The 18805-nt window shown below is 39.6% G+C and overlaps 1 protein-coding gene across 1 annotated transcript; it reads right to left on the reverse strand.

Moving 5' to 3' along the window:
* Positions 1-224: 224 nt before the first annotated feature.
* LOC147638549 (epoxide hydrolase 3-like) lies at positions 225-2590 on the reverse strand. The gene is made up of 5 exons (XM_086798454.1): positions 2434-2590; positions 2032-2243; positions 1673-1855; positions 1083-1306; positions 225-900 (listed from the first exon to the last, which is right to left on the reverse strand). Exons 1-5 carry the CDS (start codon positions 2501-2503, stop codon positions 609-611), a joined length of 981 nt encoding a protein of 326 aa, XP_086654580.1. The 5' UTR covers positions 2504-2590; the 3' UTR covers positions 225-608.
* Positions 2591-18805: the final 16215 nt, after the last annotated feature.

Below are 18805 nucleotides of genomic sequence, written 5' to 3' on the forward strand. Positions count from 1 at the left end.
ATATATATATATATGTATATATACATTGTATATATGAATATATACGTATGTGTGTGTGTGTATGTGTGTGTGTGTGTCGATACATATATGTGTGTGTATATATATATGTGTGCGTATATATGTATAGATATGTGCGTGTGTCTTCTTTCTTCTATGTGATCTTTATGTGTGTGTGTGTGTATCAAGTTTGACGACCGTGAGTATGTACACAAAGATGAGAAAGGTTAGGTCAAAGGAGGAGGAGGAAGTATAACTCCTCCGGTGGGTCTAGGTGTCTCTTAGATCTCTTATAAAGGAAGAGTTTCAAGAAGCTACCACACGGCAATAATTTGGAGGTTGAGGAAGCAATTTGGAGGTTAGAGAAGGAGTAGGTTCCTTTTACTCTAGGAATTTGAGAGGTATCAAGCTGAAAATTTTAGACATGCGAAGCACGGGTCACAGCTCACGCATCAGTTTTCCATAAAAGCTATGGAAAAGGGAAGTTCTTATCAAGCAATTCCTCTAAGAAAAAGTAGAGCAGAGTCAAAGTTTCACCCACCATTAAAACAACCGCTTTTGGGTCCTCTCTACACTTCCAGCGACATAGTGCCATGCCATGCCATCATGAGTCATGCCTCTTGAGGCTGAGAGTCTGTAGTACCACCACATGCACTGCCAAAACCCTTGAAAAATCCAAGGACATGATCATTCACTACCGCTGGTTTTTCTTCATGCAAGAAGTGCTGGACACCTTCGAGCACAATAATATCCTTGAGATTGGGCACATCGGCTCCCATCCCACCTCCATGTATGTATTCTTTAGCACCAGGAAAACCATACACAATATCTTTGTCTCCTACAATGAACAGTGTTGGTACTGTCACCTTGCTACCTGTCCATGGAGCCGTGAGTTCCCAGGACCTGCAAGTACACATCACACTCCTCAATATCAGCGTACGTTAACACCTAACCTTCCTTGGTGTGAAACAGTACTCTATATTTAAATACAGTATGAGAGGTGGCGTCTCCTATATGCACAGATTATAACAATACAAACACAACGTCACTTATTATGATTCACAACAAGTGTGTGCGGCTCTTACAGGTCCAACGCCCTGTAGTAATTGAGGGGAGGAGTGAATCCGGTTTTCTTGAATGCAGTGACATAGAATGCAACATCATCCTCTGATATCCAGTCTGGAAGAGGCAGCTCCTCAGTACTTCCGTCCCAAAGCTCCAAGTTTTGAGACAGTGGAGAGCAAAACGTTTTCTTGAAAAACAGCTCGAAGGACATTCTTGCGATCATTGCCTCTACTTTTCCTGGCTCCTGGGACAGTAGCGACCAAATTTATGACCAAGGAACTAATATACATCTATGGGATTAAACCCTAGTTTAAAAAATAATTACTTACAGATGCGTCCAGTGGTACAAAAAGCAACACTAGATGTTAAACCCACCAAGATGGAACATTGCTTTTTTTAAAAGGTTTTACTTAGGCTGCCAAAAATGAACCTATCTTCGCATACTTATCCGTCTTGTTACAACTCACACCTTGTGTGAGGAGAAAGGCATTCTGTTCTAGTAGGTATCAGGGTTCAAATTCACACCCGCAGCTTGGGCGGCAAAGGCCCCATGATGAGCTTCAATTGTTAACTCTTACTTTCAAGCTAATAAACAAACAAACAGATGTACCTGAAATTTGCACATATAATGTTCTTCTCCATACGTGGACCTTAAATTTTGCACAAGGCTGCCAGCAGGGTGCCGTGGAAGGAAATGGACACCAAGACTGGCAAGTGCAATAACTCTATCAGGGCGCAATAGGCATAGGTACCAGCCAATTATAGCACCCCAATCATGGGCAACCACAAATGCCTGCAATAAAATAATGAAGCATGTTGGAAGATTTCCCAAAGCCTACGACGTAAACCCATGCTACTGTCAAAACTTCACGTATTCAGCTTCTCGATCCCAAGTACTAACATTTTTGGTGCATAATACATAATATGGGCATGCATGTCAACAAAGGGCCTTGGTTGCTTCTTCCATACCTTTTGGACTCGCAAGAAGTCGAGCAGGCCAATCAAATCACCCACGATGTGCAAAAAAGTGTATTTTTCCACACCTTCTGGGGCATGAGTATCACCATAACCACGCAAATCTGGAGCTATGGCATGATATCCTGCTCTGGCAAACGCACGCATCTGCTTGCGCCATGAGTACCAGCACTCAGGAAAACCATGAAGGAATAGCACCACTGGACCTGCACACGACAAATTCCACTAAAATGAATGCCACTCAAATTCTTGCCGGAGAGATGGAGCACGTCCATTCCCAGACGTCATGAGCAGCCAGGATGTGGAGATCTAGACAGCTAGATTTAGTCATCAGTACCCATGTTTAGGCTTCTAATTAATTGTTGATGAATGACAGATCAGATGGAATATACAAACCTGAGCCCATTTCTGCGATGTGCATGGTGATGCCGTTGGTGGTGATGGTTCGATGGCTCACACCCTCCATGGTGGTGATGTATTAGCAGCAGCTGCAGTTGAAACAGCCTACAAATTGTACTGCTGTAGGAGAAGCTTGTGAGTGCGCAGGAAATACCGATGTAGGTTTAGTGTAGTTTAATTAGAGGTACGTGTAGTTTGAAGGTTTCAAGATTCTTGGGTGACAATTCCAGTGTCTAGGAAAGATATATTATTATTTTTTGATATATATTATTAGAGGTACATGTAATTTGAAGGTTTCAAGATTCTTGGGTGACAATTCCCGTGTCTAGGAAAGATATATTGTTATTTTTTGATATATGTATTTATCGAAATGCTTTACAACTTATCATCATTACATCACCTAACTCATCGTTCAAGCCCTATTTAGTAAACGGCATATCAGATCCCATCTTTCATTCTCAAATACAAAAGAAGATTTTTCCCAAGATATCTGAAATCCAAGCTAGATGCTGGCTTCAACCATGGCCGCTAATTGAATTGAAGCTCATGTAAGCTCACCAATTTAAGGCAAATAAATAAAGAGCCTGGTCGCATGGGAACAACGAACCAGCCTTGAGAGGCTGCAGAGAGCGAGGTTAAAAGGTAGGTAGGTAGCCGGTCGCATGCTGCACCGTCATCCCCCGAACCTTGCTTTAAGGAAATAGCCAATCAAAACGTTACAAATTTAATGGGTTGCGGACTTTCTCAAAAAGCAGGTTGTAGGCTGTGTCTGCTTGTGGCTCCCAAGAAGCAGGTAAGGCTGTCAATGCCCTGATCACAATGTGAGTGTGAGTCTTCCGCTTCTTTGTCTTCTTGTGCAACTGATATATATCTTTTCTAAGTTCTTCATATAAAAGCCATTTCCTTGGAAAGAAAAAAAAAGGTGAGGGTGTACGTTGCTGCAATAATTTTAGACATATGAGACGATGGAAGGAAAAATAATCTTTAAAGATTAAAGCTCAAGAAATGACAAACATACTTTGTAAAGAGTTTGTAAAGAGATGAGAGACATGTTATGGGTCTCCAATTCCCCAAGTCCTATTGCCAATGAGCACTTGCAGACTGCCTTTTCTTGTTTTAAAGCAGGGGTTAAGGTGTGGGCAGACCTTTGTGACTCTTCTGGCATGTTAAACATAGACCAAATAAGAAATAAGTTTAACTTACAGCGTGGCTGTGTTGATCTAATTGTTCTAAGATGCAATGAATTGAATGTTATCATTCCTCATGTGGGCAAATGTGATTATAAGGAGTTTGCAAAAGCTCTTAGATGGGGATCTTCCAAGAGCTTTCACAAACTCCCAAATCCACATACTGCAATCAATTTGGAGTTTAAACTTAACAAAAGGTGGGCTCTGAACTGGAACAAGCATCAATGGTCATTTCGTTTCAAAATTATTTGTGCCTTTGCCTAAGAAAGGAAGCACACAATTTTGGTTTGGCTCGCTGTTCACAAAGCAATTTGGACGCAGGAGAGAGCTAGCTCTGAAGTTGGGCTATGGGAATGGTCTATGCCCTCGATGTAAAGCAAATGTGGAGACCGTTTCCAATCTCTTTTACACATGCCCTCACACTGAACAGTTCCTGAAGTGCTTAATGATGCCTTCGGGAAGACTAGAAACTTCCCGGAAAGAAGTTCTGTTAGGGGAATGTCGACAGTTAGACCCCCTAATCTGGCAGTCTCTCAGATGTCTCCTGTTGTGGCATGTCTGGAAACAAAGAAATGAAGCCCTCTTTGGCATTAAAACTAATCACAACTTCTTTCTATTTATTGACAGCATTCTCAAGCTGACAAAGCAAGTCCAACCTAGAGGTGAAAGTTCGGAAGCTGGTCGCTGGCAGGATCAACCGTGGAGAGAAAGTGGAGGAAAGTGCTGAATTCTTCTAACTCCAACACTAGGGCAAGCATGTGTCAAGGCCTGGAAAAGGAATTCTTCAACAGGCTTCATTATGGTTGTCATCTGGCTTAGTTCACTGAATAAACCAGAGGGGGGACACACGGTGGAGCACACCTTTTCATACATGTCCTTTGCTTTGTATATAGGTGGTTCATCCCCAATCATGGTTCTATGCTATTCTTAGCAATCCCTTTCCTGTGCAGATATGTATATTCAACTTTGAGAGCTTTTGGATTGTAGCTAAAGCCACCTATTGGCTTAGCTATTTTATGGGTCCCCCCATGGACTATCCTCATGGGACGTTGTAAATTCCTCCTCTCTTAATATATTCCTGTTTTTCCGAAAAAAAATGACAAATAGTAAATAAGATTCAATGCAGTACAGGAGGAAAGAGTATGTTGAAACTTGAGAAGGCCCCGTCGTCAGACGACAAGCCCGTCTCTGGTAAAAGTGCCATGCAGGGTTTATTTGTTTTTGACTGTTCAGTTGCAGGTCAATAAGTGACATTTCCAAACAGCCTTCAAAATTTAGTTACTATTATGAACTTTTACAGCCTGTACAGATTACACATCTTTTATTGTTGGCATCAACATACATAGTTAATGTAACTAGAAATGGTAAAAAGACTTCTACTATAATAGAAATTTGCATTGCAAACTTTTGTGTATAGGTAGAATGAGCGAATAAAACATAAATCCTTGACTTCTTTCGGGCCATGAAATAAAGTCACATGGACTTTTAACTCCATTTACTCAAAACTCATCAGGAAGGCATAAACAAGAAAGACTCAAAGCATGATTTTCTCAAGGCATTCCACATAAAATCAAACATCATATATCTTGTGTTCGTTTGTATCCTTCCAAATCTCGAAGATTTGATCCCATTCAACACTGTCTTTGGCCCTATCAATGGCACTTTCATTAGATCACCGAGAGTCTTAATTGTCCAACATTAGCCCTATCAATGACACTCTCATCAGATCATCTAGAGTCTTAATTGGCCCTGTTCAATGACACTCTCATTATATCATTGAGAGTCTTATAAATTCTTAGCCTCGTTCATATTACATCCTTTATCATATTCCCCCTCTCACATACCATCGTGCTAGCTAGGATAACAAGAAACATTTGCCATAATTTCAACATGTTGGAAAAGCTATCATCCCAATCCCTCATCTTGCAAAAGGATCCCCACGCATCTTGCATAGTAAATCCCTCATCTTGCAAAAGATTGATCCCCATGCATCAACATGCATGAGATATGAAAATCATGATGACACATGAAGTAAACTTAATAAAAAATGACAAAGAAAAAACTTACAAATCATGCAAGCGAGCCTACCTTTCCTCCAAATCCATACTTCATCATACCATACTTTAGCAGCAGTTGACTCGTGTGCATCACCTTTTGTTAAGGGTGTTGAGTACCATCCCTTGTTTCCTTCTTCGCCTTTTGTTAAGGGTGTTGAGTACCATCCCTTGTTTCCTTCTTCACCTTTTGTTAAGGGTGTTGAGTACCATCCCTTGTTTCCTTCTTTGCCTTCTTCCAATCCTTAATGGTGCAGTTAGCAGGTATTTATTTTTCCTCTTTCGTGTACCTCCTTGCACGAGACCTCCTATTATTAAGGATCTTTATGATACAATTTCTTGCCTAGTGAAGGCGTATTTGTATGTTTGGTTGACTAAATGACTGAAGGTATAATAAACCCTCCGTCCTCGTGTCATCCATATAAGGCCTGCCCTCCTCATCTAGTTTATAGTAAATCATCCCACCCTCCCCGGGGCACATCGCTTGTCATCCATAGGCGAAGGTGACCGTGCACCTCTCCCAAAGCATTCGCACGCACCCACCTCCCCCACTACTTGTTCATCGACAGCTCTAAGAAGCGCTCGAGCTATCACCACCTGAGTGGCATTGTGAGGATGCCACATGGTGGGGAGATGGCACCATGCATGGGATAGGAATGCGCTTAGCACTAGGAGGAGCTGAAGGGCGAGAAGTAGGGAAAGTGAAAGTACGAGGGGTAGGCAAAGTAGAAGTGATGGGGGTAGGGAAGGTGGTGGAAAGCATGGATATTAGTGAGACTGTGGGATAGTTGATGTGTCATGTGCATAATAGGCAGGAGATAAGCCCAAGAGTGACTCAATTGCTCGGCCCCATACCTAGAGTTCAGGTGGTTCCAAGCCACATGTGCCTCTAAAGCACATTGCAAATATGGGTCATCTATGGGTATGGGTGTGGCACTAGAGGATTCCCCTCCATATCCTTTTTGTGTAATGAATGCTCTCTGTGAGCTTTTATGTGTTTATGTAATGTTTTTATGCACACACGTGGCCATCATGGGGTTCATTTTTACACATTGGATATGGAGGATTCCCCTCCATATCCAATCTTGGTCTATTAGTAAAAATGAACCCCATGATGGCCACGTGTGTGCATAAAAACATTACATAAACACATAAAAGCATAGCTCACAGAGAGCATTCATTACACAAAAAGCTTATGCATAAAGCCTCATGCATAAAGATTAATGCATATAGCTTAATTCATACATAGAGATTAATGCATAGAGATTAATTCATAACGTTTATGCATAGACTCTAATGCATAGAGCTCATGCACAAAGGCTTGTGCATGAAGCCTCATGTAGAGAGCCTCATGCATAGAGTCTCATACATGAAGCCTCATGTATATAACTCATACATTAGAGTCTTTATGCATAAGGCCTATGCATTGAGCTCATGCATAGAGCTCATTCATAAGGCTTATGCATTGAGCTTTATGCATAGAGCTCATTCATTAAACCTCATGCATAAAGTTCATACACAAGCCTCATGCATATAGCCTTCATGCATAAGGCTTATACATTGAACTTTATGCATAGAGCTCATGAATAAAGGTGCAAAAATAACAAAGAACAAAAATCCCCGGCACACCCAAAGGTGTAAAAAAGAGCAAGGTGAAGGGGCTTACCTCTTATGCTTGTGTGAGAAGGGCTTCTACGCGGTTGATCTTCTTTCAGAAGAGACCCTAAACCTAGCCAAAATAAACATTAAGATAAGCAAAGTTTTTATTTATGCATAAAGCTTATGCATAAGGTCATGCATAGAGCTTAATAAAGCTTTATGCATAATGCTTTATTTATAAAGCCTTATGCATTAAGATTTATGTATAAAACTCATGCATAGATTCTCATGCATGAAGCTCATGCATTAAGCTTTATGGATAGAGCTCATGCATATAGTCTCATGCATGGAGCCTCATGCATAGAGGAGCTTAATACATAAGGCTCATACATAAGGCTCATGCATAGAGCCTGTAAGATTCCTCCCTCCAATTTTTGAGAGGTAAAGGTATAAGCACCTCCCCTTCTGTTCTTATATTTATTTCCCTCTTTGAAATACAAGAAAGATCTTGTTTTACCCTGTTTTGGCCTAAAGAGAGAAAATATCTAGAGAGAGATAATCCAAAATTGAGATATCTTTGGATAGAAAAATCCTCCTAGTGTCTAAAATGGATTTCCCTAAAATAGAAGTTCAAAATGAACTTTCCAATGTGCATTAGGAATCAATTGAAAATGTGTATAAGGGACCTTAGCCTAAGGGTCTACATTTTCAGAAATTTTTGGATTATGGTCCAATTAAGGTTCCAATGGACCAACTGGATTAATCCAAGTGTTGGGATGAGATAAATCCAAAATAATAAAAGAAAATACCCAAAAATTAGTAAATGCTCACATAAGATGAAGAGTTGACTGAGTACAAGGTTTATTAGTTAAAAATTATGAGATATTACTTAAAAAAAAGATATTTTAGAATAATGATGCATTTTTGACACCTTGGTAAGGAAAGGGGGACTCTTGAGATAGGTGCCTTTTTCACATGTGTGGAAGGGTTTTTAATTTAAAAAAATGTGATATTTTTATCTCTCCTCTCTCCTGGATCAAACTAAATCAAAAAGGGAGCCAAGCTGGTCCAAATCTTATCCAAATTGAGTCAAGCTGAACTTGCAAGATTCTAGAACCCAGTTGGACTTGGTTAGTGGCCTCCCTCACCTATAAATAGACCCTCATTCCTTTGTATTTTCATATTGGAGCTATACCATGCTAGTATTATATTAAAATAATCATATTTTCTATTCTCCCTCAAATTTTTCTCTCTCTTGGGAGCTTGGAGCTCTCTCTCTCTACAAAAACTCTTGGAGTTGCTCTTCTCCTCTTGGTGGACCAATTGATTGGTCAGGGGCTTCACTGTAATTAGAGAAATAAGCCAAACTTGGAGGTAAAATTAAAATTTTATGGTTTTTTCTAATTTTCTCAATAACTTTCTTCTTCTCAATCCCTCTCAAGCTTGAGAAGCTATCTAAATGATTGTTTTAATTCAAATCAATCTTTCTCTTAAAGTCTTAATGTTTAGTTAACAGAAAGCTAATCTTTGTTCTTCTTTATAATGCTTTCTTTAAGTAAATCTCTCTCTCTAAAAGAATAGCCATCTTTATGGCTAAATCCCTTGAAAAAGGATGCTTCTCAATGATAGTCTCTTAATTCAAAGCTAAACTCTAGGCTTGATAAGCTAGAGATTAAGAAAATTATATTTTCATGATTTTGTGCTATTAAAATAATGGTAAATTCTTTTAGATTGTTTATGTGAGTAGTTGAAAACTACTCTAATTCATTCTAAATGAGAAATGGATTATCCTAACAAAAGAGGAATGTTGAAATTTGCTTAATCTAGTGGGATAATCATACTTATGTTTAATTTTATGGTTAAAATTATGATTTAAATTCATAGTTTGATTTTAAGCATAAAAGAGGAACTACTATCATATTTTCATTACAAGCTTTTATTCTTTTAAAAAAAATTTAGAATTATCAATAAAATAGCAGCAGCAAAGCTATGGCAAAATTTTTAAAAAATAATACATATCTTATTTTTATGCATAATGCTAAAAGAGGACTTCCTACCATATTCTAGGATTGGATATCCTATGCAAAAAGAATGATTTTCATCATATTCATGAGAAATATTTTTTTTATAATTATGCATAATTAATTGGTAAATGGTAAAAGAGAAATTTTTGGTAAATTTATTTTTATGCAAAAAGAGGAACTCCCATGATATTTGAGATCCAAGTAATTAAATGGTAAAAGAAGAATTTTTGGCATAATTCAAATTATGAGTATTTATCAAAAGTGAAATTTTGAGCATTATTACTCGAATAATGCTCATGAATCTTTGAAAAGAAGAATATTGAATATATTTTACTCGAGAAATTTGAGAAAGAATATGAAAATATCCAGCAAGAAAACTTGGATAATTCTTATTCAGAAAAGAGAATTTGGAATCCCTGGGAGGATCGAGGATCTAATGAGTAAACATAAGTTTAGATTTAGTTCTCATTAATAATGAAGCTTAAGGAATGAAAATACAATATGTAAATGCTCTTTCTGAATTTTTACTATTAAATTCTGATAAGGTTTATTTTCCCTTTTTAAACCTTCAACAACCCTCTGATACTATGTAGATTCAATGGGATCGAGAAAAAGTACCTTTAACTAGGCCAAGCAATTGGCAGAAACTTAGAAAAGTCCCATCGGTATCGAAAGTAGAAAACGGTACTAAAAGTGGATGTGATAAGATGTGATGTGGAGCTGAATGAATGTAAATAAATGTGATGGGATACAAATGGATGCGATGTGATTAGATGAGATGTGAATGTGATAAGAGGAGATGTGAATGCGATAAGAGAAGATGTGAATACGATGTGAATGCAATGTGATAAGATGTGAATGTGAGGTGATAAGATGTGAATGCAATGTGATAAGATGTGAATGCAATGTGATAAGATGTGAATGTGAGGTGATAGGATGTGAATGTGATGTGAGGAGATATGAGTGGATGTGATGAGATTTGGATGAGATGTGATGTGATGTAAATAGATGTCGATATGAAAGTGATAAGATGTGAATGCGATGTGATAAGATGTGAATGTAATGTGATAAGATGTGAATGTGATTTGAGGAGATGTGAGTGGATGTGATGAGATGTGGATGAGATGTGATGTGATGTAAATAGATGTCGATATGAAAGTGATGAGATGTGATGATATGTGAATGGGTGTGATGTGATGTAAATGGATGAGAATGAGTTGTGAAGTGATAGTTGTGCATGTGAATGAATGGATGGATGTGGATAGATGTGAATGTGAATGAATGGATGGATGTGGATAGATGTGAATGTGAATGAATGGATGGATGTGGATGGATGTGAATGAATGGATGGATGGATTCATGAATGTGATGAGATATGGATGGAATGAATGTGATGTGGATGGAATGAATGTGATGTGATATGGATGGAATGAATGTGATGTGATATGGATAGATGTGGATGGAATGTATGTGACGTATGTGGATGCAATGAATGTGATGGATGTGAATGGGTGTGATGGGATGTGAATGGGTGTGATGGGATGCGAATGGGTGTGATGAGATATGAATGGATGTGATGAGATGTGAGTGTATGTGATGATATGTGAATGGATGTGATGAGATGTGAGTGGATGTGAGTGGATATGATGATATGTGAATGGATGCGATGAGATGTGAATGGATGTGAATGTGATGTGATGATATCTGAATAGATGTGGTGAGATGTGAATATGAAGTAATGAGATGGGAATGGATGTGATGTGACGTGAATCGATGTGATGTGGATCTGGGTAGATGTGAATAGATGTGATGTGATGTGAATGGATGTGATGCGGATCTAGGTAGGTGTGAATGGATGTGATGTGATGTGAATATGATATGATGAGATATGAATGGATGTGAATGTGATGTGATGAGATGTGAATGGATGAGATGTGATGAAGATGGATGTGATGTGATGTGATGAGATGTGAATGGATGAGATGTGATGAAGATGGATGTGATGTGATGTGATGAGATGTGGATCTGAATGAATATAAATGGATGTGATGTAATGTGAAAGGATGGATGAGATGTAAGGTGGATGAATGTGATGTGATGTGGATCTAGGTACATGTGAATGGATGAGATGTGATGTGAATGGATGTGATGTGATGTGATGTGGATCGGGGTAGATGTGAATGGATAAGATGTGATGTGAATGGATGTGATGTGATGTGATGTGGATATGGGTAGATGTGAATGGATGAGATGTGATGAGGATGGATGTGACGTGATGTGATGAGGATCTGAATAGATATAAATGGATATGATGAGATGTGATGTGGATGAATGTGATGTGATGTGGATAGATGTGATGAGATGTAGTATGATGTGATTGGATGAGAATGGATGAAAGATGATGGGAAGATATATGTGATGTGATGTGGATAGATGTGATGAGATGTAGTATGATGAATGTGATATGATGTGGATAGATGTGATGAGATGTAGTATGATGTGATTGGATGAGAATGGATGAAAGATGATGGGAAGAGATATGACTAGATCTGGAATAAGCAAAGTGAATTGATTTGGAACAATGTGGGAAGATGAGAGTTCGTTATTAGAAACTGTATTTACAACCTGTTTTTAAATGACTATTTTATGTCAAGAATGTTGGGGAAGCATTTTGACCATCTTGTGAATGAGGTCGTAGAGACCTAAGCGATGAAGTTGCAACAGCTAACGGAAAGTCAATGGAGGACATCTCGCGTAGCAAGGTCGGCCGAGGTCTTGACCAGCCTCGATTTGATTTAAATGGTGAGCTTCCGGTATGGTGGATGAGGGACCAAGGAAGCGGCCTATGAATGAAGCGCTAGGTGACCTACGAAGGAATGATGAAATGATAAAAATTTGATCTTTCCATACTTAGAGTGATCCAATGTTTTTTTCCATAGATGCACCATTACAGGTACACTAGTCCATTAAAAATGTAATTTTACTAATTAGATTATTAATATTTATAGGCCTTCTCATAGCCTGGAAAATTTTTGAAAAAGAGATCATTAAAAATCCAACCATTGGATTTGTAATTTTTACTAACCACCACATTCTAACAATGTCTCACTATCTGCCACTCTTTTGATCTACAAGATTGAGCATTTTAAGTGGTAGTTATTGTGGGTACAAAAAATGGCATATATTATAACACTTTAAAGATCTTGAAATATTTAAAGAAAATAGACAAATAGCTTAAAATTTTCTCAAAAAATCAAGTGAAGCTCTATATTATGTGAACATCTAAGGTACAAAGTGGGAATCACATATGAGTTTATATGTTAAAGATATTAGCATTTTATGAAATCAGTCCAAATTTGGGACAGCATGTATACATTGACTTTGTACCTAAGGAAATGAGGACTTTTGACTATCTAATGCTTAATCAGATTCTGAAACTATATTCCCAACTTTGAATGTGATGTTCCAACAAAAGAACTTGGAAGAAAATTCCTTCATTTTCTAGGAGAGATTAGCCACTAAAGGTAAACAAATGCCTGTTTTTTTTACTGTTTATTACAGGGTGCCTGAGTGGACAAAACTGGGTACCTTGATCCTGCAACCACCCGTGACTATCTTGAAGTTTGCTTGAAGCGCCGGCTAGGGGGCTTGGGAACTCTTTTCCCTGGTACCTGGGGCAAAACATAACGAAATTTCTAAATGGATCCTATCACTACTACAGTGGTTGGGTGGTTGGCTAACCCATGGGATTGGATGGGGTTAGGCTGGACTGATGGAGCCCTAAAACGAGACTCAATTTTGTTAAGGTACGATAGTTGAAGTAAATCCCGAATAACTCTTGTTCTATGGAAAAGAATCAACAGTTATGCCTCTTTATGAGGAAAAAAGCGTTGGACTCTATGATCCAAGTGCAAGTCTCTTCCTTGATCTGACCATGAGACTTACGAGCTTATTCGGATCAGTTTGGTTAGTGAAGACCTTGACTACGTTAAAATAAAATATCCTGGAGGAATCGCCTATGTCTGCTAGGCGAGGGAAGTTTTTATGGGTTCGGTTTTGGAAGAACCGAGGGATTAGTCTCTTATTCCGATATCCGTGGTAAGACCCCGAGTGAGAGGCTCTGCCCTGCGCAGCAAGAAGTTCTACTTCCACTGCTAGCACCCTAGAATTCGTTGTGCGGAGGGGGCAGGGATCTTTCAGAGCCTTTATGTATATATCTTAATACATAAGGCTCATGCATAAAGTCTCATGCATGCATAAGGCCTAGAGGCAAAACATATGCAAGAAAAATAATCCCCGACACCCGACGATGCACAAATGATAAAGAGCAGGGTCAAGGGGTTTACCTCATGCTTGTGAGAAGAGCATGTATGTGGTTGATCTTCTTTGGAGAAGAAACCCTAGAAACCCTAAACCTAGCCACAAAAGGCATTAAGATAAGCAAAGTTTTTATTTATAGAAAACTATTAGTACAACGAGTTAAGCATTCAAGAGAGAAAATAAGCATACAAGAGAACAAGGTAAAGGAGCTTACCTCTTATGCTTGTGAGAAGGGCTTGTATGCGGTTGATCTTCTTTGGAGAAGAAACCCTAAACCTTGCCACAAAAAGCATTAAGATAAGCAAAGCTTTTATTTATAAAAAACTATTATAACTAGTTAAACATTCAAGAGAGAATACAAGCATACACGAGAGCAAGCAAGTATACAAGAGAAGCAAGCAACATTCAAGAGAGAATACAAGCATACACGAGAGCAAGCAAGTATACAAGAGAAGCAAGCAACAAAAGGTAAGTCTCAAACCCTCGATTAGTGCACTTTCAAAAAACAAAAGATTAAAGAAAATAAATAAGATAAGGATATGGTACATATCTTGATAGGAGGAGGGCTTGTGAAATTGAGAAGGGAGAAGAGGGAGAGGGCTTGTGAGGGAGATGAGGAGAAGGAATTGTGAAGGTGAGAGAGAAGGGTTTTAGATTAGGTAGCCTCCAAAATAGCATGCAACAACAGTAAACGCAAGAATACAAAAGCAAGAGTGCAGCGCAGGACGAAGGCATCCAATTTTTTTTCCCAGTATGTGGCTATCGACACGACATGAGCGCGGCTCTAGCCACGTCCATAGCCGCGCGTCGATAGTCACGTAGTAGGAGAAAATCCAAGAGATATTTTTGGTAGATTCTAGAGAGCTAAATTTGTTTTTAATAAAGTTGAATAGAGTGCTCACACACTTATATTATGTGGCATGCTTTTTAGGTGTCCACCACCATGCATAGACAACCGTTTGACATCTTCTTCTTCAAATGATAGTGCTAGAACATATCAAGCAGCCTTACCCGTAGAATCAAGGGAGGAAAACAAACCTAAATTGGAAGTAATGTGCTTTCTAGCGCCATTATCAAAATACCAGACATATTGATCTATCACTTACATGCATACATCATGGACATAAGGGTCATAATTATAGTGTATAATGATGCCTAATCATCCTATGCGTAGTTCCTTGACTCCTCCTTTTAAACACTTGGTGCTAATGCATCAGCCCCACCACCAGAACCATCCCTGACTCTTTCTTCTTCTCCTTCTCTAGACTTTGTTTGCATTTATTGATATAATGGTCTGGCTTCTAGTTGCATTTACCTTTATTCTTCGCCTTGCCACTCCCCTTCTCGGCATTCTTTCTAAAAGATTGAGATGATTTTTCCTTTGGCTTGTTAGAGAAGGCTTTACCTTTACCTTTTTGACTAGCAATGAATGCCTTATCTCCAACATGCATAACCGTTCCATTTTGCCAAGATTTTCCTTCTTACACAAACGATGTAGCCAACTCATTCACGAGTAAGTGCATTGGGATTACCCTTCATTATAAGTCAAATTGTGGATGCAAAACCTTTGTATGAATCCGAAAAATTTGTGCGACATGTAAACACCAATGAAATGTCTAAGTAGGCCTTATTCACTACATGCAAGATGTTTTTTGAGATCTTTAATCTGTGTGAGAAACTCATCAATGAATTCTCCCTCATTCATATGCTGAAACTCCAACTGCTTCCTAACTAGGCCACACGTGCCTCATTACACACTTGGTAAAGTGCAGCAAGGACATCCCAAACCTACTTGGTACTTTTACATGGTGAAGTGCAGCAACAAGGACATCCCACACTTGGTAAAGTGTAGCAAGGACATCCCAAACCTACTTGGTACTTTTACATGAATGAATATAAGGGATAATGCTCCTTTTCAACAAATACATGGACTTGTGCATCCCTACCCATCCCACCTGGCTTGTTTCACTGTGAGAGGCCTGAACCATTATCACCATCCAAAGTACTTGTACTATCTCACACTTACGAGATAGGGCATGCTTCAATTCCCATAACAACATTCCAAAGCCCTTTGGTAAAATCAATATATGATGTATCATATCAAATCACAACAGCTAGTTGGTTTTACCATCAGTAGAATGCATCCCAAATACATTATTGCTTACCATTTCAACCCGAAAATAATGGATTTGTGACAAAATGTAAATATCCCAACAACCTGCAATGCAATTGAGATGGCTGCCGACAAATCATTGATGAGACTTATAGTGTATGAAAAAAGGGAGATTCTAGAGTGTAAAAATGTTACTAGCTAGAATGCAAAGTGTATGAAAAATGATAGTGTAGAGCATAGAGCAAATAAATGTTAGTGGCTAGAATACAAAAGTAGCATGAAAATAATGACCATACTAATGAAGATGATTAGCTCAAACATGCGATGTCTATGAAGATGGAGAAGCAGTGATGACAGCCCTATAACAATCATGGCATATGCACACAATGTCTCCACACCAAATTTATGATACTACACTATAGAAAACCTAAAATCAAGTAAAGATAGTTCAAATCGACACTCTTCCTGATCTGTAAAGCAACCCTATGCAAACGAGCCTTGAAATATAATCGAAATAGCTCAAAAGATGTCAGTGTTCTATTAACAAAGTTAATAACACTTTATTGATAGGACACTATAGGGTATCCTTTCTCCACCTAAGAAAAGCTTAATCTAAGACAAGCAGCTCGAGGAGGTAATAATGAGAGCAAGCAATAGAGGGGAGAGCCAAGAGAACCTACTCTAATACCAATTGTTGGAGGAGTGAAGATAAAGATAACAACACACACACACACAGAGATGCAACAAGCAAGAAAATGTACAAAGAAGTACAACACTCAAAACAGATTGATGAGAATGAATGAAGTACAAGTGAAGTGACATGATAAGGTCACTTACACACTCCCTCATAAGAGTGTGTACACATGCTCAGGAGAGAAAACCTTATAAGAAAGGAAAAGTGTCCCAACCTATTATTACTTTACATCCACACATCACTACCATATAAATGGATGCACCGATCGGGCTCATACCCGCGCTCCTAGCCGCTAAAAATGACTCGTGAAAAAAAGTAGCGGGCCCGTGTATCAGCGCGTGTATAATCGCGGGGCCAGAGACTGCGTGTAAAAGCGCGTGTATAGGACTGCTCAGACGCGCTCATACATGGGTGTATACACGCGTTCTGTCAGTTCAGATGCATTTAGACGTGTTGATACAAGCGTCTATACACGCGTTTTGTTACTTTAGATGTGCTTATACACGCGTATTTCTCAGATTTGATGCATTTATACACGCGTGTTTTATAGATTTTCCGCATATATATACGCGGCTTTTAGCAGTTCTGACGCGTTTATACACGCAAACAGAGAGCAAAAAAAAAAATCCAGAGAGTGCTATTTGGTGCCTGAATGCTGTTCCAGCATTCCAGCACCCAATAACACTCTCTGGATTATTTTTTTTTGGTGCATTAGACCATCCACGAAGAACATATCCACGAGGAAGATTAAGACAAGAACGACATGAATGCATACATTGTCAATACACGATTCAAGACAGACATGAATGTAATACTATCGATTCACGATTCAATATTACTATCAAAATTTCACACATATATACAAGGGAGTCCATATCTCGAAGTAGCCCATGGCTTCAGTTTACAAAAAAATATATATAACCACATCCTCAATATGGAATGTGATACTATAAGTCTGAGTACTACTCAGACCCAGATGATGACTCGGTGCTCCCTCCATGCTCAGATGAGCTCACATCGGTCGGAATGTCCAATGAGTAGTGCTCACGTCCACCCTCTGCAGTGGCGGCGGGTGGATCATCACCAGCTTGTGCCTGTTCAAGTAATATATAGTATATAAGTATATATATATGTAATTCAATAAACCAAAATCATTCGTTTAGAGTTTTCAAGTACCTGTCGACCGTATGGTCTCATGGCCATCTCAAACTGCGCGTCCGTAATACGTCCCTCGGCTCTGAAGATGGCCCACGTGTCACGTCTGCTATGCCGGCGAGCATACGCAGTATCGTGGGTTGTGGGCTTCCTCCCCGTAACCCGTCGTCGCTGTATCATAATCAACACAATTTGTAAGATTAAAACAATCATAGAATCAATGAATTAAGTAAACAATCAAATAAAGTGGCAAGATACTTTACGAGCTCTGCCTCCCATGACTCGACGCCGCCAGATCCGAAATGCGAAGATCCAATGGTCTCCATCTGGATCCGTCGTGCCTCCACATGCTGCCTGCTCTTCACGCCACCCTCTGCTCCTTTCTTTGCCTCCTTCCACTCGCGTTTGTGCGCAGTGGGGCAGGTTTCTCGATAGGATAGCCACCCGCAGCTACATTTAGCCCATCATCGTACGCAAGTTTTTTAAGGTGAGATCTTTTATTACTTAATATCTCCCTTATTCGCATCCTTCCCCATACATCCGAGAATGTAGCATGTGGGGGATTGGGGTACCGACTATGTACAGCCTCTATCATCTCCCCAACTAATCGACTATTTTGATCTTTAAATTTAATAAAATAATTTCTATACAAGTTTAATACTACCCCACGCATGTACTCCATTACCTCCCTCCCCCTCGCATCCATCACTATCCCGCCCCTATCCGTCACATCATAGCAGATCACTCCCTCCACCTCTCTCATCTCCTCCTCTTCCGAACTGTCTCCTCTAACTCTTCTCCCTCTATCTCCTCTCTCACCGCGTGCCCTACTACCTCCCCCACCTCCCCCACCAAAGCACCCGCCGCATCCTCCACTCCCACTCTTCCTACTACTGCGGGTGGAGTCACGACTGGGGGATTGTCTACGTGATGGTGGCTATGAGCCCTGACGTGACGGTGGCTCTGAGGGAGCACGTGATGGTGGCTGTGAGGGTGTGCGTGAGTGTGTCTGGGATGAGGTATGTCTCCTCGGTGGACGTGGAAGAGGAGAAGCTGCATGCCGTCTCGTCGGACTCGTAGGCATAGACGGCACTGGAGTGCCCTAGATACTCGCGGTAGGGGTATAGACACCAGGCATGGAAGGAGGGGGATGGGCATACATGTACTCTGTAAGCTCAACTGGACCAGGATGGCGCCCAAAATGATTTAGCATCTCCATCAGC

This window comes from Cibotium barometz, chromosome 5, assembly GCF_041138505.1.
Source record: "Cibotium barometz isolate CiBa-2024 chromosome 5, ASM4113850v1, whole genome shotgun sequence".
NCBI classification, from domain to species: domain Eukaryota; kingdom Viridiplantae; phylum Streptophyta; class Polypodiopsida; order Cyatheales; family Cibotiaceae; genus Cibotium; species Cibotium barometz.

Coding starts and splice junctions, on each gene's coding strand:
- LOC147638549 (XM_086798454.1), bottom strand. CDS start 2,503: ATGGAGGGTGTGAGCCATCGAACCATCACCACCAACGGCATCACCATG. Junction 2,244..2,433: donor CATCGCAGAAATGGGCTCAG/GTTTGTATATTC, acceptor TGTCGTGTGCAG/GTCCAGTGGTGCTATTCCTT. Junction 1,856..2,031: donor ACTTCTTGCGAGTCCAAAAG/GTATGGAAGAAG, acceptor ATTTTATTGCAG/GCATTTGTGGTTGCCCATGA.